The sequence below is a fragment of the Heliconius melpomene genome, chromosome 17, assembly GCF_056956725.1.
Source record: "Heliconius melpomene rosina isolate 202511_hmr_F chromosome 17, ASM5695672v1, whole genome shotgun sequence".
In the NCBI taxonomy this organism is placed as follows: domain Eukaryota; kingdom Metazoa; phylum Arthropoda; class Insecta; order Lepidoptera; family Nymphalidae; genus Heliconius; species Heliconius melpomene.
In genome coordinates, this window is record NC_140405.1 from 14,225,682 (window position 1) to 14,250,424 (window position 24,743).

The window sequence follows — 24,743 nt, forward strand, 5'->3', positions numbered from 1 at the left end:
GTATCCTGTAGGTATACACATAACTGGATACAGTGTGAATATAAGAAACGCACGAAAAGATTCCTTCAAGTTAAAGAATGAAGAAGAAAAATTCTACCTTCCATATAATATAATACACAATTAAATAATCGATGCGTCTAATGCTGTGCCGCGTACAAAATCCGATTTGCTCAAGATGTAGGTGCGCACGTCACGGACACGTATAGCAACAAATATACACTTTTGTTACATTTTCTTCTGTTTAGAGTTCCGCATCTCAAAAGGAAAAACCAGAACAGTCATACTTTGTCGTTCGCCTGTCAAGACCATTTATCTCCAGATAGCGTGGAGGTCAAGTTGAAATTAATTTATAATATTTAGGTCTTTTCTGGGCACAGAAAAAATCTATCTTCTAAATGAATATAATCAAAACATGCGAGCAAAACAATACAAAAATATATATATTTTTTGCTGCATTTTGTTCGCAATTCTCCACGTAATCAAAAGCTATAGGACTTAATGTTATTAAATTTAGCACGAAGTATGAACTTACGAAACAATAAAAAAAACATCTAAAAAGTTAAAAATTATTTTTATTTAATGAAAAAAAAACTATTACAAATTTATATTTCTAGGTCATTTCATATAAAATGTGTGCATACACCTGAAAATTTGAATTTGTCAACTTTTATAAACTATGATATCCGTTCACCTAGAATCCTGAAATGGATATGAAACCCTCGGTGGACGAGTTCCCCTCGCAGGTGTATGGAATCGAACCCACAACCATCACGTTGTAAACGTGTCGTACCCTTGTGCCACTAGACTACGACGGCCTTTTACTCAATATCCTAGTCCTATAAACGATAATTTAGTACGCTTACTTGCCGAAACAGAAAATTACTACCTAAAATAGTATCTTTGCGGGCGAAGCCGTTAGGTAAAGTCTAGTTAAATATAATTCAATTTTATATTACTTAAGGGAAAGGAGTTGGAAAACAAACCGCTTAAAGATCCCACGGGAGCATATTTCACATTATGAATTTTACTTACTTTCAAGTTATTTTTTAAGTGACACTTAAAGGGTTCCCAAGTAAGGAAAACGTCAATTCTTATGGGAATAATGGAGTTTTTATATTTGACATATGTATGTAACAATCACTCTGGATAACGTTTTGTTCAAAAAGGTAAGGTATTTTATTATTTTCTCGTAGCCGTTTCTATTATACTAGCTTTAACATGTGATAATGGCTCTTGTAGTCAAATGAATATATATTATATATAATTTTTCCCGAGTTGAAATCGACCCCACAGCCATCACGTTTACCCTTGTACCATGTCTCGTTGCACCACGTTTTTAGCTTCACGCTCTATCCCACATATAGCAGTGTAGGCAGAGAGAATACAGAACCTAGTGTCAATACACTCCGTTCCCTACTTACCGCCGAATTATGAAGGCATTGCTTGTAGAGAGCATGCGTGACTCCCGCAATGATATATTAAAAAAACAGACAACCCGGCACAAGAACTGTGATTAGCTAAGTGGAAAAAATAATAAGCTACTGTACGTACACATTGTTATTCCAGATTAAAAACTCTTTTCAGCTCGTATTTTTTATCTGTAGGTTCTGTTTGTGAAAAAAAAGCAATAAAAGATATTTTTTTAATGCAAACTAATATTATAACAATAGACAGAGATCTTTTATCGAAAGGCTCTCGTGAAACAACATCTGACTGTAAACACGACGTTTTTGGGATCTATTCTCATATAGTGGCATTAATTTTTCGATAATAAGACTAAGCACTCGTATATAAGCGCGGTATTAAGTTCCGCTACTCAACCCGCAATGTCTCGAAAATTGGAAGGTGCGTGGAGAACGGAGTGTCTTCTTCTCCGTCTACCCATATTAGGAAAACAGCGTAAAGCTAAAAAAATAAAAAAGAATTAATTATAATAATAAATAAATAAAAACACAATTTTAATAAAAAACTCAGTGAACTCAGTACGTTTCTAAGCGTTTTAGTCTGTTGTAGTATTATTACAACGGCCCATTGTCCTCTAGGCGACCTACATGGAATACTAGATTACTAGATTTAACACATTTTCTACATGATGAATGCCACCCCGTTTGAAGTTATATTTTTTATTAAAAAAAACATTGCTTTTGTTTGTTTTTTTTATTCGTTTACGTGATTGTAGTTGTAGTATCTATCTGATACCAGGGCCATTGCATTTACAGTCATTCACTGTGACGCTGCTCAAAATTAATTTTGTTTATCCTGTTCATAGCAGATAAGTAGAGGGAACCTAGAAACCTTATGTTAAGACCGTCCCTTCGCATTAAGATACTTCCGTTCCCCACTTTCTCTTTACCTCATTATGTTTCATTTCCTCGAGTCGGAATCGAACCCACAATCATCACGATTACACACTAGCGGTAAATGCCGTTAATTATTGCAATTATAATTCGACAACAGCATTCACATTGTCGTTTGACGTTAGGCGACAGCTCAAGTGCTGTTACATCAAAGAAATTAAGACGACAATGAATGCGTTGAAGCAGCTCTAGTTACGAATTTCCCTCTTTTTCTTTGCTTGATAATTATAAAATATAATCATATAAGAAAAGTTTACCATTTACCGTTTCAATTAGTATCTTAATTTAAACTAAAAATCAAAAAACACAGCAAGTGCTAGTAGGATTTCGTGCAGGAAGGGTTCCGTACTATACCTACGTTACATTTAAAAAAAATCATGTATGTTGTATGGGTGAAAATCTGACATCTATCATGGTTCGTCTAGTGACAGACGGACATAGAGACAGACAGCAGAGTCTAGTAATAGTCCCCCTTTTTACCCTTTATGTATAAAGCTCCCGGGAAAATAAAAATAATTTAATTCCCCAAATGAAAAACGAACCTACAATCAACGCTTTTACAATTAAACGATGTCCCAATGTTTATTATACATCAGACGTTTTAAAGTATTAAAACCTTTGAGTACGATTCTCATACTGAGAAATCGTATGACTATTAATTAATTTTCATTTTTGATTTTCGCCACTCAACCCTAAAAAATCGTGAAAACTGAGTGGTGCATGGGGAACGAAGTGTCCTAACATTAGGTTTCCTCTGATATTGCGTAAAACAAAAATATATTTATTTTTCTAGTCGTCGAGATGTAACTAACAGTATGTCTCTCTTGGGATGAGTTAAAACAAGAGCAACAAAACCTCTGCTTCTTATATATCGAATGCTATAAAATTAACTTTCGAAAACTTCAAACGACTGTATATGCGTTGGTCGCGGGTTCAATCCCAGAGGGCTCGTATATACAATACACATGTTTCGCTGAGTACCGACGACGGCCACGACGGCCTCACGACGGCCTCGTGAACTTTTAAGTGATTAAAAAAAAGTAAATACATTTTCGCAATACATCAAAAACAACAAAAAATTCATACACTTTTAAATTTTATACTCCCATGTTCATGTCAGTAGAAGTGGATGAAAGCACCCATTACGGAAAAAATCATATTTAAAATTTTGTCGTACATAACGTGACGCATCCAAAACAATGTCTAGAATTTGGACATAAGGTGGGTAAACGGATAGTATATGCCTATATTATAAGGTAGACATTGGGAATTTTTTGATAAAATACTTCGTTTTCCATGCAGCACCCCATTTTCGTGATATTAGGAACGTCGAGTGGTGATACTCTTTTTTAACTCCCAGACTTAACCTACATTTAGAACAGAATGTCTTGACACTGGCTTCTGTCTATATAATCGGCTATGCGGGGAAGAGAATGTAGCTGACAAGAAACTAATCCAATAGATACATCGCAATAACGTTATCGGGAACACTAAAAACTAACTTAAAAGCAGATTAAATAAACATTTCTTGAAAGTTTAATTACATAACTATTTCTAACTTAACTGTTGTTTTTATTCTTTAATGTCTTTTTTATATCTTAACTTTCATTATAGTTTAAGTAGCTCAGTCCATTGCGTTAACCTTTAAAAAATCAATATATATTTATACGTAGTTGGACGCTACGGCCTCTGCATGCCTCTTTCGCCTCGTCTACTGTCATATCAACCATCAACTTTTTACATGCCCTCTGGGGGGCAAACCTAAGCTTTTTGCGTGATCTTCTTCCGGTATAATCGTGTCACTATGTTCCTTATGGTCAATGAACGAAGTCCCCCTATGCTTCTCTTACCACTTTCTTTAGCCATTCTTAATTGGCGTTCATAACTTTAGCCTGTTCTTCTTCATTCTCATTGTGACATCCCCGCTTCTAACTTCCATTTTGTGTATCTCTTTATTACTGATTCGGTCACCTAAACTGACCCCGACTAATCTACGGAGACATTTCATCCCGATAACATAGACCTTTCTTTAATTCTTCTTTATTCTTATATTATATTCTTATTTCGCTACCAGAGTCGCGTACAGCATATTAAATTTTATTTTGTTAGCTTCACATCGTAGCCCGCACAGATCAGGGCAGGCAGAAGTAGATTCCTTCTGCCAAATCTAATGTTAAAACACTGCGATTCCTCACTTTCAGCCAAATGCATTGCGTGTTGAGGGGTGGAACTCAACGCCAGGTTTTGCCTCGTTACTAGAGGGAAGAAATGAAAATATGAAATATTTTATTTCCTCGAATGGAAGTCGAACCCACAATCTGTCACGTTTAAATGAGTCGCTTCTGCTCCTGCGCCACGACTGGTCTCAATTTTATTATTTCAAGAAATACTATATAATTATAAATTAAATAATTTGCTGCAAACTTTCAACGGCACACAAATAAAAAAAAACTTACAATGGGCACAGACCATTATAAAAGGAATACAAAAATATGAAAACTTCTTTTGATTCCACCGCTTTGCTGTCACGCTTAAATGAAAAATGCTCGACGCGAACCGAGGCGGACGCGATATAGACATTGACAAAAAGTTTTTTTTTTACTTTACTAAAATTACGTATTATAAATTGATTCCCTATTCACATATTGATATGTTTTGTTTTTTCAGGTTGACGCTTCATCTATTTTATTTATATAACAGGACAAACAGAGAGAACCTGGGAACCTAGTGTTAAGACACTTCATTCCCCATGAAGACTACCGTTTCCCATTTTCCGCTAAATTCTTTCGTCAGTGCGTGTTGAATGGCGGAACCCAATGCCGCGCACTGTCTCGACACAAAAGCGATCCTCGAGTGGGGATCGAACCCACAACCTGTCTTGTTTACTATAAATATTATTAATGATGAGGTTAGCGAACTAACAGTAGGATGCTTCTGCGTGACCCTACCAACCGTACATTTTAAAAATATCATGTCTCTTTTCTTGTATTCACCAGCTTCATGAAGTTTTTTTTTTATTCTAGTGTATTTATAATGGCCTATTTGAAGAATAATTTGATTTTGATTTCAATTCATGGACATTGGACATTCTTCTGTAACTCCCTCCATACCGCAGTGGAAAGTAAACAAAGTAGATACTCGACTTATGAAATGATTCTCTTTTAAATACAAACAGATTAAACTTTTTTAATTAAATGCTTTGCTCAAAGTAAGAAAAGTAAGCAGAATATAATTTGTATCGTAAATATTTAAAAACTCACAGTGATTTTAAATTAGTACTGTTATTTTCGAACGTGTTTGACTGCAAGTGATAATTGTGGGTTCCCATCCCCAATTTTGTGTCAATTTAACACGTATTTTGGAACCTAGTTACTATATGAGGTAGATTTCCATTTAGGGAAGTAAATAATTTTTATATCCCCTGGTATGACATTGACTTCCACCACTCGTCCCACAATATCCCAGATAGGGGTTGGTGAACAGTGTTTTAACACTAAACCCATGTTCAGTAGCCCATTGTCTCATTGTCATAGCCAATACTTATTAAAAAAAAGTATTTCACACTAAAATTTCATCCACATATCTAGCCAGCTTAATCTTTCTCCCAACACCAACGCCTAAGAGTTCTTAGAAAACTAACTTCAAAGCGTAGCTCAAAGGTGTTTTAAAGTGTATCACACGTGTATATTTGCAAAAAATGTTATCTTGTACAGATTTATTTCTTTTAAACAGTTCATTACAAATTAAATATAAATATTTCATTTTCCTCGAGTAGGAATCGAACCCACTACCTATTGCATTGTCAATCGAATGCTTCTGCCCCTGCGTCATGACTGGCCCCATACGAGAAATAAATGGCATGGCTACCTATCATATATATTTTTCGTAGTCCACAGACAGTTGCCTATTGACGTTGAGAATGAGAATTAGACGGTCTAAACGTGACCTGCGCGCACTACAGTGCTACACAAAAGTCCGGATAAAGTTGGAGGAGGATGTAAGTTATGTTTATTAATATATTTTATTATGTACAAGAATTGGTAAGCTGAAGTGGCAATGGGCGGGGCATATCTGTCGTAGAGCCGACGACCGCAGGGGCAGACGTGTCTTAGAATGGAGACCCCGTACAAAACGACCGGTGGAACGACCCCCTGCCAGATAAACCGACGACATAAAGAGGTTGGCGGGAAACGGATGGGTCCGAAAAGCTGAGGATCGAGTGTGGTGGCGAGAATTGGGGAAGGCCTATGTCCAACAGTAGACAAAAGATGGCTGTTGATGATGATGATGATGATGATGATGTATGTAATGTTGAAATTATTATAGATCTTTCGGCTCAATGTTCAGCCGAATTTCCGCGTAGAACACTAAAGACTATATCTAATTGGTAAATTTATTACTACACGGTAATTAGTGTCGCATCAGCCGCCGCACGACACCACTCTGTGGAAACACGCTGTGTCCAAGTGCCAGCTTGTCTGTGAACACCTCAGACATCGTTTCCATACACTTTTCAAATCGGACACTTCAGCTCAGCTCAGCTGTGCTCTTGACAAAGTGGTCTTCGTCGTAGACCGTTTTAACAAGGTCGGAGGGACCTTCGGGTAGGTGATCGGCCTCGGGACCTCTGGCCCTCTACTCCACCCTACACAATCAGTCAATCGGACACTACTCAGACATAAAAACCCATACAAGTGTAAACAGTACATATGTTAATGTCTGACGTCTATGTCGGAATTTCTGTCATTGTCTTTTCGTACTATAAGAGATTGTAGAGACACTAAGAGAAGATTTCCTAAAATTTCTACAGGAACGGGAAAAATGGGATTTAACGTATACTTAACCCACCTGCCCGCGATCAGATTTACCCGTCGCACTTGGAATGTCATTTGTCATACACATGGAGAACTAATTTCCATTTGACGGAAGAGAAGCCATGCGTAAGGGCTAGTTTATAATATACAAAACACTCCTATAAGCAGAATGTTATTTCACTTTCACCGCGTAATACCAATTACGCAACTAAACCATGAGGTGGATGATTTTCATGTTAACTTCCTCAAAAGTCTGAACAAACTTTAACAACATTAATTAGTCTCTTGCAAACTTCTTGGATCTAGCTGAATGATAAAAAAACTTACGTACCTACTACCTTGTAAATTAACCTACTTTTGAAAGACATTTTAAATAAGTATATTTTTTATAATTACACTTTTCTTGTTTTTAGGGTTCCGTATCTCAAAAGAAAAAAATAAAACTATCATGACTTGCTTTTTCGTCTGCCAGTTTGCTTGACTGACTGTCCGTCTACAATTACGAAGTTGATATATAGATAGATAAAACTTTTTACTGCATATACAAAGGAAATAAAGCCTTTTACAAGGGAAAATAACAAACAAACAAAAACACTTTATTGCACAAGGAAAATACAATTAAATTTCTAATTTAGATTCAGTGCATAGGCGGCCTTATCACTATAAGTGATTTCTTACAGGCGACCTTTTTTTTTAACAAAAACTAATAGTATGATACAAAAAACGTGAAAGAGTAACTAAAATTATGCAAAGAGGTACCAAATTATCACTATCTGTTACAGGTAACATTTGGATATTTGTACGGAACTCGCAGCGAATACTTAATTTAATTTTCTTTTAAGTACCTAGAGAAGACTTGGTGTGACCATTTGAAAGACACCAGACATGTGTTCAGTCCTGCGGAATCCAACGCCAAACTTTATCTGAATAAAACCAGAAAATATAAATAACTTAATATGACAGTGTTGGCAATAAGACTTAGTTTTAAGACACTCCGTTCTCCACTTGCCGCTCGCCCTGCCACTCGACGTAGAGTTCAGCCTTTGCCACTTTTTGCGATGAAACGTACGTATGTACGTACGTACTTACGTTACGTTACGTTTACAAACCCACAACCATCACGAGTGTGCCTGCGCCATGACGCCCATAGCTATATCCGAGGTACATCTTGGCATAAGTTCCACCTTAAACGAACCCAATCTAACTCGGGCTAAGCGAAAAATCTCGTATCTTTTGTGACCATTTTATCTCCCCTACTGCTACTTACTCCTTACATTGAGCCTTACTTTAGTTTTGTTTATATGAAAAAGGGTGTCATATGGGGGTTTTTTTCTTTTAAAAGGAAATGGGTAACCTTTTTCTGTTTGTCTATTGATTGGTGTAATGTGGCATTTGTGTATCGGCACAACACGCAATGCCTCAGGAATTCGGCGGTAAATTGGGAACGGAAGTATCCTAATGAGGAACGCAGTGTCTCCACATGTTCCTTAATTCCCCTGCATACCCTGGTAAGTGCAAGATATACCGTGAAGCTAAATAAATCTGTGACCGTCGTTGCGTTGCGGCACAGCGCAGCGTCAGACTGTAGACGCGACAGTCGTGAATCCCTTCCCCACTTAAGAAATTATAGGTAGGGATATTTAATTTATTCCCTATTCTGGCATACAAAGCGTGGTGTTAAGTTACGCCATTCAACATTTATTTTATTTATTTATTTATTTATTAAGGACAACTAACAAAACATACACTTAATCAGATATTACAAACATGTCTTAAAACTATTGGCTTAGTGTTGCTTTACTTATAAGCTGCCACGGCATGATTAGGGACAGTTTCATAATATACTAAAATTAATTACTTGCATATACTTACATAACTATTATTAAATATATATATATATATACATACATACATACATATAATTTTCTCTTAAATAACAAAAAAGAACTTAACAGAAACCACATATAGGGATATATATATACAGGATATATAATAAAACAAACGAAAAATACAATATATAAGAACTAACATACAGATACGTGATCGAGACAGAAGACCCCAGTGTCAAGACGAAGAACGCAGGAATGCAAAAATTCTACTTTTGAACATTTGAAGACTATTTGAGAGGATATCAATGCTAGCGTCAGGTTGTTTTGTCATCCTGTTATACTCGTCAGCTAATCTATTTATTGTAGCATTCAAGCCCAATTTTGTTTTTGAAATTTTGCTGAAAAATAGAGTATAGTTACGTGCACGGGGTAACCTTGAAGGCACATTTATATTTAGTTTCTCAACAAGAAGGGGACAGTCTAGCTTACCATTAATTAATTTATACAAAAAAACCTGATCCAACAATTGTCTTCGATCGAACAAACTAATAAGATTGAAATATTCTAAGCGGCTTTTATACGTGGGCAATAGTTTAGCTTTATTACAACTGTAGGAGAGGTGCCATAGGAAACGCTTTTGGATCCTCTCGATACGCTTAATATGCACTTCGTAGTATGGTGACCAGACTTGCGCACAATATTCCAGACCAGATCGAACCAAGGCCGAATAAAGTCTAATCTTGGTATGAGGCTTCTTAAGATCTTTAGTATTCCTTATGATAAAGCCCAGCATTTGAAATGCTTTAGTAGCGATTTTGTCAATATGAATGTGGAATCTGATCCTACTATCGAAATGAACTCCCAAGTCCGTGATAGTGGCTACTTTTTCTAATGCCCTGTTGTTAATAATATAAGCTTGCGAGTCATTTAAATCAGTTCTACGTGAAAATCTTATATACTTACACTTATCTATATTCAGGGCCATGCGGTTAATCTGGCACCAATCGACTAGTCTGTTCAAGTCTTCTTGTAGGAGGTCAGCATCATGCTTGCTTTTTATTTGTTTTGCAATTTTAAGATCGTCGGCGTAAAGAAAGCATTCACTGTGTTTAAATAGTGCTACAATATCGTTAATAAATATATTAAACAAAATTGGTCCCAGAACCGATCCTTGGGGGACACCTGATTGGGTTTTAAATGGTTGAGACGAGTATCCACTGACAACAACCTTGGAAGTCCGATTACATAAATATGAGGAAAACCATTTTAATAGGTTACCTGTAATACCAATAGATGAAAGCTTGTGAATAAGAATATTGTGGTCGACAGTATCGAAAGCCTTACTTATGTCTGTATAAATTGTGTCTACTGGGATATTACAGTCAACTGAATCAGTCAAAAACGTTACAAATGAGACAAGGTTGGTGGTCGTAGATCGAGCCTTAAGAAAACCAAACTGCTGAGGCGATATCAATTGCTTTATATGCCAGGTGATTGTGGGTCTTATTAGTAATTCAAACAATTTGCCAAACACAGGCAGTATAGAAATTGGTCTGTAATTTTTTATAGATGCCGCATCTCCAGACTTAGGAATGGGTACAACTCTAGATTCTTTCCATGCGGTAGGAAAAAACCCGGATTTTATTGATTCGTTGTATATGATCGAGAGAGGTAAAGAAAGCGCTTCAGAACATTCAGTTGCAAATAAACTTGGTATACCATCACATCCTGCTCCTTTACTGCGATCTAGATGTTTGAGGCCAATCTGTACGTCATTTTGAGAGAAAGATAACCCTGCCAAGGAATTTATAATTGAAGAGTTGACTGATGGTGAATCACAGCGTGCTAAAGTGGAAGATGGCGCTGTATAAACGGATTCAAAAAAAGATGCAAAGAGATTACAAATATCAGAGCCATTGGAGGCTCGTCTGCCGTCTAAATGCATTAATGATGGATAGGTACTTTTATTTTGCCGTTTACTTTTCAGGTAAGTCCAAAATAACTTGGGATTTTTTGATAAAGACTCCTCTATGTAACAAATGTATTTCTTGTGACAAGTCTCGATCAAAAATAAACAGCGCTTTTTTAGCACTAGAAAAGAAAGCTCATCTAAAGGATTTTTATATTTACGATATCTTTCACGTACTTTAAATTTCTCTTTAAGCAAGTTTATTAGTTCTTTATTGTACCAACAGGGATACTTTTGATGTACGTTCTTACTTAAAGGAACGTGCTTCGCTATTACCTCCTTGATTATTTTATAAAATGTATAAACCATATCATCGACATGCATCAGGACTGAGAATTCATCAACCCAAGAAATAGTGTTCAAATCATTTATAATGTTGTTAAAATCAGCTTTGTAAAAATTAAACTTGTCACTGGGAATCTTGGAAGGGAGACAGGGGGCATTGTAACATGACAAGACAAACTCCAAAGGTGGATGATATGGATCAACATTGCTAAGCACATATTTGCTTATTTGCAAATGCTCAATTGTTTTATTTGAAAGTATTAGGTCCAGAATCTTTCCTTGGTTGTTCAAAATTGTATTTTGTTGCTCCAAATTATTTAGAGCAACAAAATCAACCAACATGTTCCCCAGTGGGCCAGGTAATGACGGGGGCAAGTTATTTTTATTATTGGGCCATGTTATTGAACTTAAATTAAAGTCTCCTAGTACTAATGTGTTACAGTGAGTTTCTAAAATTCGACTAGTATTCTCAATAAAATGTTGAAGAATGTGTTTTTGAATCGGTGGGGGTATGTAGACCGCACATACATATAATTTTTCTAGGGAATCACGCGTGTTGCATATATCCAGTTCGACCCAAAGGTCTTCGCAGCCGCTCTCAAAATTGATTAGTCGGCGCGACTCAAGCCGTTTAGATATCGCAATTAGGACGCCACCACCAGATTTATTATAGTGAAATTCACTAGTCTCTCGATCACGTCTATATGTCACGTAACGATCATTAAACAATTCTGAATTAAATACAGTATGGTTTAGCCAAGTTTCACAAAGCACAATAATATCATAATCGCAACATAATACATTTTTATACAAGTCTAATGTTTTAGTGCGTAGGCCTCTAACATTCTGAAAATATACATTTAAAGACGAGAATTATAACAAAAAAATAATAATTAACTAAAGATTAAAGGTAATTTAACATCAACAAAGAGAGCAATAACGGATATCTATTCATTATACAATTTTTCCAGAGTTGCTGCATTGCGAACATATATATATTCGGAAGTATCAGTTTTACGCATGTATATACGGCCGCTGCGCACCCAAACATGCTTGTACTTAAGTTCCTTGGCTTTTAGCCGTGCCGACGCGTGAAGTGACTTGTTCTCGGGTGATAAATTCTCGGTAACATATATCGCAGATTTTTTATTCCCGCTGATACCTAGATCACTTGAGTTCAGCTTATCATTAGGATGTTGCCTGTTGTACTTTATAGTAGCTGCCAAGAGTGTATCACGTTGACAGGGGCTACTTAGTGTTATCAAAATAGCACGGGGCCGCGGGCTTCCAGGATCTTTTTTGGCAATTCTACTACAGTAAGAAATATCTGTGTCATTAATAGGGCAGGCTACAACTTTACCTAGTTGCTTAACTATATTAATTATGTTTTCCGTTCTATGTTCAGGTACGCATTGAAGTTCTAGATTCGATGAACGCATAAGTTGATCCAATTGGCTGCAGCGCCCAGAGATAGCCATGAGATCATTTTTAAGAGATTCATTTTCTTTCTTAATACGATCGATATCATCTTTGTATGCATTTATCTCAGCATTTAAATTCTCAAAGTGACTATTCATAAAAGTAATAGACTCGTGAAAATTTTTTATATCGTCTTTCATTTCACGCAATTGAGTATTAATATCACTCATAAAATCAGCAACGCAATCAGACATACAGGCACGAAGCTCATCTTTAATAATATTACGAATATCTGAACGTGATAAACAAGAGGGTGAGCAGAAAATATTCTCGCCCGTACCGGCGCGCACCTCAGTAGTTCCGCGCTTTGCCACCTTAACGTTAGAACGCGAGCTAGGCGACATCGGCCGGACTGGCGTATTCGAGTTATCGTTCTTAGGAGCTTTATTGCGGCAGGCCGGACATGACCATTTCGATTTGTTATCACTTGTAAGGTTTTTAAAATCCTTATTCGATATGCCGATGCAAAGAGTGTGATAATATAGTAAACACAGCCGACATTTCAAGTATAGGAAGTCTTCAATAGGCGATTGACAGGCCGAACAGTGCATTTTCGCTATTTATGCTCGACGACTTTTTAAAACGCTAGCTTTAAGGTTTATTTAAGCTAGGTCGCGATGACTCACTCGTAATAGCTCCGAGCGCAGCGAAGTAAAGAGGTGCGACAGGGATGAATTATTTCTTCGAGCAGCCCATCCCTTTTACTCGGGGTGAGGAGGAGCCTACCTCAGCAAGCGCGGGCGCTGCGTGTGCCGCGACCGACAGAATTATTTAAAAGTTCTACTCACTACACGTCACACCAATGCCGAGCTTATAACACTATACTTTTAAAGATCAACTTTGCGCAATGATTTTTAATATAATTTAGAAAAAATTAGAAACACGTCCGCTCACGAGTGAGTTTAGTTCCGAGTGCATTGCCTCGAATTTATTACTTCTGCCTACCATGCTAGACAATCCTGTCCTCACTTTCCGTCAAATTCTGACACATTGCGTGTTAAATGACGGAATTCAACGCCACGTTTTGCCTTGTTTTCAGTGCAAGGCAGTGATAGAAAACCACAACTGTCACACGACGGTGGCAAAATACACCCTTTTCGTAAAACGTTTAGGTTTATGACAATATGAGTTATATGTATACAATATTTATATAGCGATTATTACAAACGGAACTACACACCATTCTAAATGTGGATCGTAAATTATGAAGATATGGTACGGGAGGTATTTCGGGGCCGCATTTTATGCTTCACGGTTAAAAGGTTGGTGTTTTTTTTTTATTTGGGGATTTATTTATATTAAGCTGGTCCTTATAACCAATAGGCCAAACGGAAAAAAGTATCAATAAGTAGTATGCCAAGGCTATACAAATCCTTGATATTTCTTTCAATTCTTCGTTTTTTACTAATATTTTTTTAATGTATTAATGATATTTTTTAGGGATAAAACCCTTAAAAAGGTTCATTTATATAATTTATAGTTTTGCCACTCAACACGCAAAATTTCGGTAATTGATCCGATAGAGGGGAGTCTTTTTTATCCTATTATATACAGGACCCTGCGCGAAGCAAAAAGGAGAAGTATAATAGAAAATTTCCAAAAAAGTTGGCACCAACTTAGCATGCCTGGAGACAAAACAAGTATTTTACGTGCACATAAAAGTGTCTATCATACGACAGTACCCGCCTAACTGTTTAGCCCATCTAATGAAATTCCCTGTAAATTCTTTTTCGACATTCCTCAATTGGAAATAGATATAGGCAATTTTGGACTTTTGTAGGCTCACTCGTCTCTCGAATTTAGCAGGGTAGACTGTGAAGTTAGTTAAAATACGAAGAACTTCATACTTTCAAATATTACGTATTCTTTTGCCAGAGTACAGAAATGTAAACAATTGATGTGTGTACAAGTTTATTGATGACAGTGGAGGCGAAAGAGGTGCAGAGACCTTAGCGTTTATTTCTCCATTCCCCCTGGCTATCCCGCTAGGAATAATGCGGGAAGGTAAAAAAAAAAATAATATTTACATAGAATAACTTACTTGATTAAAGAGTTTAAAGAATACAGAAAGATACATTACATTTACATTTAAAGATACATGTGTGTCTCATTAGAATGCAATTATTTTCATTAACACAATAAAAGTTATTACATCAACCTGTATGTAGGAAACTGACTATGTAACGGAATCTAAGAATATGAGTTACACGCACTTCTAATTGTTGTGACGTCATGAAACTTGGCAATTATATTTAGATTAGATTAGCGGGACACTGGCCGAAGCTACATAAATATATAAAGGGGAACAAGCTATCTTCAAATTATCACCAACGGATACATACAGACGGTAGAAGTCCTAGAGGCCGGTCACCTAGTTAAGTGGTCAACGTGATTACTGGACCATTCACATTACTGACGATTTAGGTATAAGACAAGGTGGCAGTCAGCCCTTTCACCAAGGGTTATCAGATGATGAGTAATGAAGAAAATGACGAAGATTATAAGAGAATCTCGTAAAGCCAATTAAAGTCACTCTCTATATTATCCAATTTACTTGAACATTTGCTTACATATCCCAATCTGATTTTAATGCATAAAAACAATTTGAAGAATACAATTATAATAGCTAGTATACCTATAGTAAAATATATTAATGTATTATATCATACGTGTTTGATATACCCTCGAGGAATTATAGATGAGACGGTGCGTGGAACACGGAGAGTTTTACCACTAGATTTCCTGTACCATAGAGAATACGCTTGAAGATGATATCTTGTGTATATGAACGTTAGTTACTTGTTTAATACATCTGCTATGGGTTATCTGTATCTAGTTACACCGCCTATAAGCTGGTTTTTATAGTGGTTACCTACAGGTAATCGTATTAAAGTGCAAAGCGTATGAGTTACCCGCATTTCATAAATAATTATAAAATATATATATTATATAGGTACAAATTTAAATTTAATTTTATGCAGTCGGGGTTTTTTTAAATATTTTTTTTAAATTTAATGATCGGAAATCCACCGAAACATACATGCACGAATATTTCATTTAATTTATATGATAAGTACGGGTAGAGGTTTTGTTTAATTCAGCAAACAATATCTGTATCTCGAAAAATTACTCGATAAACAATGGAGTGTTGTGACACTTGGCTAGACTAGACTAGAAAGAGGGATCTTTCTAGCTCTATAAGCGTGTACCCCGCTTATAGAGCTATTCTAGTATTTACACAAAATTCGTTTACCTAATAATAAATAATTAGATAATATTTAAATTTAATATTACAATAAAATTATTTGCCCCAAATAAAAGATGAAGAATGTCGTTTAACTTAAACAAAGCAGACACTACAAAACAAACACTCACTCCATTTTTTTTCGTCAGGCGAAACTGGAACACAACGTCGACTTGTTTAATTATGTCACGCTTAATTTAGTTTTCTTTTATAATTTTTTCGTGTTTATTTGAAAACAATTATAAAATTGTATTTTTGAGATTATTTTTACGTAAATTTAGAGTTTTAATATTATATACTTAGGTAACGTAAAGGCGGCAATTTGTAATTTGTTTTTAATTTATTTAAATATAATTTACTAAGGAAATATGACACAGTGCCTAGCATATATTATTATATAAATTATATTTAATTATTTATTAAATATTATTAATTTTATTTTTACAAGATATAAATACATGGTTAAAATATAAATATTATGTATGTAGCATAGACATTTTTTTCCAATCAATAAAAAGCCAATATTAACATTTTTAATCTACATAAAAAAAATAAAGCCCGACCACGCGCCAATCAGATGTCACAAATCCAATTATCAACACTAATTATCGAAATCCAATAATAAAAATTAAAATATAACAATGTAAAGCTTAGGCGACATACCATCAATAATTTTCCTTTTAATCTCAACGACATAGAACCACTAATTCTTTTAACAGATATCTCATAGTCATAATGAAGTAGCAAAACACCATCTACAGTAATGTTCACAAAGTGCATTTAACGTATATTTACACATTATTTCACATAAAAATACACTGTACACATTATTTTTGTGTAATTACAGTGTTGTAAGGTCCTAGAACACACACACCCCGTGAAAGAGAGGCTTCTACTGATTATTTCATCCTAACACATAGCTATCATTATATAAAATAACAAATTCTGTGAAATCAAGCGAATATGACCCTTAATACTTTTGTAGGTGGGTTAATATTTCTATAAGCATAGAGAGGGTGGTATCTACTATCCCCCATCTAAGGGTGAATAGGGTTGTTAAAGAAAAATAAATCTTGACATGAAAAAGAAATTATTTTTATTTTTTTATTTTCGTATAAGTAATGTATAAGGAAAGAAGAAAATAAAATGTATTATACACATGTACATGATTCTTCTGAAATAATTGCTCTTTAGAAGTAAATTTAATGAATGAATATATCTATATTAAATTCTGTACATTCTATTGTAGTCGAAAATAACTGACTTTTATACCATGTCAATTAAAGGGATACAATGTGTGACTGTAAACACGACAGGTTGTGAAACATTTCCATTTTCTTAGCTCTGGTGACGAGGCGAAACACGGCATTGAAGTAAGGCAAGGCAAGTGGCGGAAGCCATTCAACATGTAATACCATCGACGGAAATCGAAAAACAGGGTATCTTAACAATAGGTTCCCACTGCTTACCATGTGCAGGTTACAGCGTGACGTTAAAAAACAATATATATATAGCAGCTTCATGCTGTATCCCGCACACAGCAGGGAAAGGCAAAAGTTAGGCTAGTGTTTACTAGAGTAAACTCTCTGTTGAATCCCCTTCCCACCGAATTTGAAAATCAACCTGGCCTTGGTGCCAGAACGAAGAAATGAAAGTATAATTAAATATTAATGCATTCCCTCGAGTGGGAATCGAACTCACAACCGTTACAGCCTTATGCTCCTGCGTCACGACGATTACTAAAAAACTATTATTAATGCCTATTTTTAATGTAAAATATATAATACATTTTTATTTATTCTTACATTTTTTTTAAGTATCGTACAACACAGTTGTACATCACTAACTTGCCTTTCTGAGTTGCCAAGTAATAAAATTCATATTCAATAAAATGATTGTTCATAACATCTCAATATAAATACATATAAAATCAAATCAAAAATAAATATTTTTCATTCCTATAGGTACTCTGATGAGAGTTGCATTGACCGAATATAAATAAGCAGCTTAAGCTTTATTGTCTTGAATAATTTTCCATTATAATAGCATAATGTCCCCTAAAATACACGGCACTACGTGTTTTAATTTAACTTTTCTCATTTACATAATTACGTTTGTTTTGCTTAACAGTGTTTACGTTTTTGTCTAGACTAACACCGGTTGATCTTAGATTTAAGCTTCTATACATTTCAATAAAAATTTTAAAAAAAGCATAAATGTTTGAAAAATTAATTAGGTAGTACGTAATTGTATTGTTTATAATGTTTTATACTAAGTATTATATAACATACAATAATATATCATTTATTATCAATAACAAACATATGTTAAGTAAAAGTATAATTTTAAAGATTGTATTGATGATTATTTCCATGCTATAGGAATGACTACGAATGTACAGCTGTAATATGTAAAATAAACGTTACTTAAATTTGTTAAAAATAATATTAAATACATTATGTTACAAGTATACAATATCACTAGCGTTTTTTTTTATTAAAATCAAATGAATGTACAGACCGATAAATACAATAATTTTATCTATTATAACGATAGCATAAATATTTACAAAAAAAACTTATTAGTTTATAATAATTATTATATCTTTAGAATCACTAATATTATATTAATATATTTAAACCATAGAAGTCTTTTAATTTAATTCCTAGTGAAAACATTAATATATTTACATTTAATAAAAACTTTAATTATAATTATAATCATACTAGCGGCCCGGTCGCGGTTTTACCCGCGTGAACTATGTTATTATTAATTTCTGTCTCCATGACTACGTCCTAGTCACGTCTATGCAAAATTTGACACTCCTAGCATTTGTAGTAACGAAGTTTCATACAATTTTTCAACCCCTATTTCTTCCCCTTAGGAGTCGAATATTGCAAATACCTGTCTTAGCGAGCACCTACGTCCTATAAGTAACTCATACGCAAAATTTGAGGTTCCTAGCACACGTAGTTTCTGAGATTTCGTGATGAGTGAGTGACCTTTCGATTTTATATATATAGATTTTGTGAACTTTATTTTGTGGCGTTTTATGACAGGAATAGTTGGCGATCAATAGTTTGATTTTACCCGATGACTGTACAGTAGTAATAAATAAATTGATTAATGTTTATTTCTTTTTTGACGTCAACTATGGCAACTATGCCTAATGTCACTCGTCATAAGGTTATATGTCATAATAACCTTAAAGAAAAAATATAAATAAAATTTAATTAAATATTATATAAAAAATATTAAGAATAATTGATAAAACAAATTAATTCATTAATTAATAATATTATATATTTAAAATGAATATAGCACGCAAAGTTTGTTCAATAATACCATATCAAAATACCCGAAAAAATATATACAGAAAATTCAGATTTTCCGCTGCAAAATACGATTCGGCCAGTTCTCAGCATCAAGTACAGGAAGAGAAATTCGATTTCGAAGATTTAAAAGTTCTAGAGCGCGTTGAACGCAGAAAACCTAAAATTCCACCTTTTATGAAAGATATATTTGTTTCGGTATTTAACCGCGAACTACTGGCTTATCCTGAGATATTAAATAAAGAAGAATCCACCGCTTTAGATAATAGGATCACTGCATTACAAAATGTATTTTTTGACAAGGAAAAAACTAAAGAAGATAAAAGGAAAATGTTAATAAAAACTGGCATGTATAGTGCACCACTAAATCTAACTAATGGTGGTTTAGCAATGAACTATACGGAAAGTTTACGATATCTAGATGTTATATCATCAGACCCCACATTAGGTCAGGAGATAAGTGATCATTGGGTTGGTCTAAATGTTTTAAAAGGTGGTTTAAATGAAGATATGTACCAAAACTTATTAAGTGATTTGACTTCAGGAGAAAAGACTATTAGTATGTGTTTACAAGAAAGAATAAGTGAGAGATTGTTGCAGGCTGATTTTCGTACAGTTGCTGAAATTGATGGGAAAGGTATGACATTAAGTGTTAATGGGATATATGGATAATCCTTATACAATAGGAATTTTTGGTAGTTTTATCTAAAAATCCTATTATATACTAAAGTTCCTATTGTATGAGATATATAAATTATGTATTAAGTATACAATTTATGGAAGAAATAATTAATATTTAATGCCATGCAATTATGGTATAATTTTCTTCCACTATCTGCTTTTGAACCAAAGACTGTGTAATGTGGTGAAACTTAAATTAAGCTAAATATTTCTTTCCCCTAAATGGGTACCCCGCAACAACCTCATGAGATAAAATTATTGTAATTGTTTAGCTTCATGCCGTATCCTGCACAGCATGGTAGGCAAAGGGAAACTGGTAACTTAGTATTAAGACACAAGAATAAATATTAATGGTTACAGACTTTTAGTCTTCCAATCATCACTTTCTGCTGTATTCTGAAGTCATTGCATGTTGAGTGACAAAACTCACTACCGCACTTTTTCTTAATGCCAGAACAAAAAAATGAAAATATTAATTCGCAAATACTTAAAATTTTATGTATTTCAGGTATATGGCATATAAATGGAGAAAAAGTTTGTACCAACCTAACTGGATATCTTCTAGTGCTATGTCTCATAGAGAACAGTAGGTTTAAAGCATTCTTAGTGCATCCCGGTGCTGATGGCATAAGCAGTAGTAAAAAATTTGTCACATTCAGAAATACACCTGGTAAGTTTAATTATATTTTGATGTAATAATATGAAAATATGAAATATATCTTACCCTGCGTGGAAATTGAATCTACAACCATCACACTTAGAGTCTTAGAGAGCAGACTTGTGCCCCAGATGCAGGGCGCTCCCCAAACTAGTTATATTTCTAAAAAAAAACACTTTTGTATTCCTGCTCTGGTACAGGAAGTGCAGCATAGAGTTTGGCCACTAAACACTCAATATCTCAAAAATTAGGCAGAGCATGGGGATCGGAGTGTACTTAAATTAGGTTCCCTCTATCTCACTGTGTTCAGTATAGTCAACGAGCCTTGGCCACTTCAAGTTAGGCTTTTTGAACTTTTGAACATTTTTCACTAGGGAAGAAAAAATTGTAAAGTGAGAAAAATCCTAAAATCAAATCTGCACAGCCCTGAGCAGACGCGTCGTCAGTACTATATTGTGCTTTACGGGAAAGCTGTTTTTTTTAACACTATATCTATTTTCAGCCACACCTCTCGATGATATTTCTGAACAAGACCTTGCGTCAGCTTTAGGCGTATCGAGATTGTATACAGCAACGCTTTGCCGCAACAGCCTGTTGAATTCTTTAAATGTATGCTTGAATTACGTTCGTCCACGGTTCTTTTCCGGTAAGTGTGAAAAATTTTAAAAAATATATTTGTAGATAAAAATAAAATGAAAACACCTAGTGTGCAGACACTCCTTTCTTTACTTTTCTCGATTCCGAGACTTGCATGTTGAGTGGAGTGAGAATTCCGCGTCTTAACAGGAAATGTCTCGAAAATGTAGCACTGCGTGAGGAACGGACCGTCTTGACAAGCAGGGTAGGCAGAGGGAACTTACCTCTGTCCATCTTGCTATAGCCGGTATAAGAAAATAGATTTTTTCCTTTTTTTTTCAGGTAAACCTCTAAGCGATGTTTCCACAATAAGAGCTAATATCGGCGATACGCTTTTAAAAATATACGCTAGCGAAAGTGTAGATTATTTTACAGCAGGTCTCCTAGACGGATATATGGAACCTGATGCGGAGTTGGAGATCGCTATGTGCAGGTTTGATTCTTGTTTGATGTTTATTTAGAGTAGAAATTATGATTTTGTCATATTTTGTGAATTTTACTTTTTTTTCAGCTTAGTTAAGCGAGCAGGAAAAATATGACACGACACTGTTTTCTACAATTTATTTTTAATTTATATAGATAAAATCTTTCTTGTTTACTTCTTTCTACTTTATTTTTTGTAAAGAACATATATTAAATAAAAATATATAATACTTATATGAAATACATACATTAGCGCTTTTTAGAGCTAATAAAATGTAATAATTTTGAAATAACTTCAACAGTTCTCATAAATTAAATACACATATCCCCCAATTTACACGGTAGATACATTCCTGAGAAAACCGTGTAAATCGAAAATTAAAAATTTTCAAGTCAAAACCGTGTAAATCAAAAAGCTTGCAGAAAATGCATAATTTTGCTTTTTAACAGTTGTGATTTTTTTCAATAATTTTAGGTGTACACAAAAATAAAAATAAAATGCATTGACGCATTTGAGGTTAAAATATGTAATATATTACGGAAACACTGTTTTTTTAGTTAATTACAATACATTAATCAGAAGAACAAAAAATAAAACCAAAGGTGTTTTATTATCGTTCATCACTCGAAGTTATTTGTGCCGATTCGATGTTTGAAGCAGAAATACTTACATTATGAGAGATGGTAATAAAATCGGTTATTAACAATTGCTTCGAATTTTTTGTAAGATCTTTGTAAACTTCTTCATATTGAGCCAAGCAGCGATTTATGTCACGAGTGCGATAAAAACAAAAAAAAACTTATTTGGAAAACAGTGTGAAAGCGAAAACGTGTAAAAAAAGTACCGTGTAAATCGGGGGATAGGTGTATATGTCATTAAAATAAAAGAGAGTCATCTCCATTCGCATTCGTTAAAAATAAAGAGCTATAATTTTTCCAGAAATTTTATAACAAAACACGCATCAGAACAACTCCTCCAAATCCTGGCCATACCAGGTGTGGAACAGCGGGAGGAGTGTCTCCAGCTCCTTGAGGATATGAGGATGCTGACGCTCCGAGGGGAATCCGTGGACAGTGTTAATATGTATATAGGTACGTTTTTTTTTCACGTTTTATCCCGTATATAGCGGGATAGGGCAGGGGGCATGGCAGTGCCAATTCGAGTACGAAGCAAACACTGCTTGTAAACATTGTCACGGACGAACCGATTTTGGTCTAGTTTTCTTATTTGAAAGGTTACTTAATCGAGAGTGTTCAGCCGTTTGAAGATTCTCAGCCCTTTCTAGTTGTTTGTTTACTTTTTTGCTATTTTAATAGCGAGAGTTTATGTTTCTCTAATTTTTTTTTTGTATTTCAGCCCACACCGGTCTCCATCACGCCGGCAAAACAATGGCGACTGAAGTGAAACAGATGCGCAACCCATTGTTTAATCCTTCTTTTATTATCAAGAAAATGATTTTGGATAGACATCAGGTAAGAATTGGAAACGATATCCATACTTTTTACAGGTAGGCGGAGAGAATAGTATTAAGACACTCTTTTTGTCTAATTTGGCCACTTAATGGTGGCGTGGCGGAGCCTTATTTAATTAAACCATTGGTAAAATACATTTATAGACACATATAGTAGAAAAAATAGTGCGTAGTATATACCTGAAGTATTGCGCTTGTATTCAAATGTCAACGTAGCTTGACGGAACATATGGCCGAATGGTCTCGAATGGTTGAATGGTTTCGAAGGTAAACAAGAGGCGGGTTCAAATCCCGCTACGTTAAAATTTTTATATGATTTCTAAAAAAGCAATATTTTACCTGATGCTCTGTTATATACTGCGTGTGGCACACGACGGTTGTGGGTGCGATTCCAACTGAATGTTTTTTTTATTATTTTGCAGTATTCAATTACGCTATGCATCACGCAATGCTTCGTAAATTCTGCAGAAAATAGAGAACAGAGTCGAATGAACTCGAACCGGCGCTTCTTTATTATTGTATTATATTGTATTACAACAAAAGAAAATCAGTTGTATGAATTTCTACAAAGCTCGATAAGAACGTAGGGCTTAGTGGTTAGGCTTTTGGCTTGGACGGTAAACAAAAGGCGCAGGTCTGACTCCCGGAGCTATTAAATTTTAAAATAAACTTTTGTTCTCCATTTTTAACAGGAAAAAGACCAGCCTAAACTCGAGTTATACCTAGCGGAACATTTGCACCCGACATTACAGAAACCGGCGGAAAATTTAGAATATTGTGTTATGAGAATGCGATACACTTGTGAAACATTCATGAGTAGACACGGCGCCGACGCCATACAGGCCTACACGTGAGTGTGTAATTGATTATAATTAAATATGATTGTGTATATATAACGTGTGCATTAATTCATACCATACAGTCACTCATTCATACAATCATTCTCTAGTATACCACGCGAGACAGCCACTCATTCAGCAGTTTACCATTCCATACAGTCACTCGTTCACTAGTATACCAAACTATTTAATTTTTCAGGGAATTATCTCGGTTGGCTGAAGCTGCGACTGAAATATTGGCCATGATTGCTGTATTGGCGCGAGCTTCCAGGTATATTTTTATTATTGTTTATTATTCTTTTATATTTTGAGATAAATGGCTGAGGACAGCCGTGACGCAGGGGCACAAGAGTGCGACTGTAAACGCTATTGCGCTACGCGAAAATATTTCACTTCCCCTCATAGGAATTAAACCCCCAACAATCGGGTTTACTGACTGGCTTTTATATCCTTTACTTTTTTTTAGATCATATTGCATTGGCCTCCGTAACGGTGAACTCGAGATGAAACTGGCCGCCTGCTTTGTAGAGAAATCCAAAGAAAAAGTCCAAAAGCTTCTGCTCGAAGTGAACGATGGAGAATATCTCAATTTGGATCATTTCAGGATAGAATTCGGCAAGAAAATGGTTGATTCTAAAACCGCATTAATTGAAAAACCAACTTCTAGAGTTTATTGGTAATAAATTATGTAATAATTGATGTTTGTTTTTCATTTCTGGCAACGG

At 34.9% G+C, this 24,743-nt stretch overlaps 3 protein-coding genes across 3 annotated transcripts in view; 1 reads left to right on the plus strand and 2 right to left on the minus strand.

Moving 5' to 3' along the window:
• LOC146530484 (glutamate receptor ionotropic, kainate 2) overlaps positions 1 to 16,855 on the minus strand; it is a 41,431-nt gene extending 24,576 nt beyond the window's left edge. Inside the window, exon 1 of the mRNA XM_085200352.1 lies at positions 16,641 to 16,855. The gene's annotated coding sequence lies outside the window, so the exon portion shown is untranslated. The remainder of the gene's footprint in view (positions 1 to 16,640) is intronic.
• LOC146530485 (uncharacterized) lies at positions 9,236 to 11,596 on the minus strand. The gene has a single exon (XM_085200751.1). The coding sequence runs from the start codon at positions 11,594 to 11,596 to the stop codon at positions 9,236 to 9,238; it is 2,361 nt and encodes a 786-aa protein (XP_085056877.1).
• A 2,254-nt stretch (positions 16,856 to 19,109) lies between the features above and the next one.
• On the plus strand, positions 19,110 to 24,717 carry Egm (acyl-CoA dehydrogenase family member enigma). The gene is made up of 9 exons (XM_085199861.1): positions 19,110 to 19,946; positions 20,499 to 20,660; positions 21,151 to 21,294; positions 21,567 to 21,717; positions 22,648 to 22,799; positions 23,065 to 23,180; positions 23,872 to 24,029; positions 24,218 to 24,289; positions 24,485 to 24,717. Exons 1-9 carry the CDS (start codon positions 19,289 to 19,291, stop codon positions 24,696 to 24,698), a joined length of 1,827 nt encoding a protein of 608 aa, XP_085055987.1. The 5' UTR covers positions 19,110 to 19,288; the 3' UTR covers positions 24,699 to 24,717.
• Positions 24,718 to 24,743: the final 26 nt, after the last annotated feature.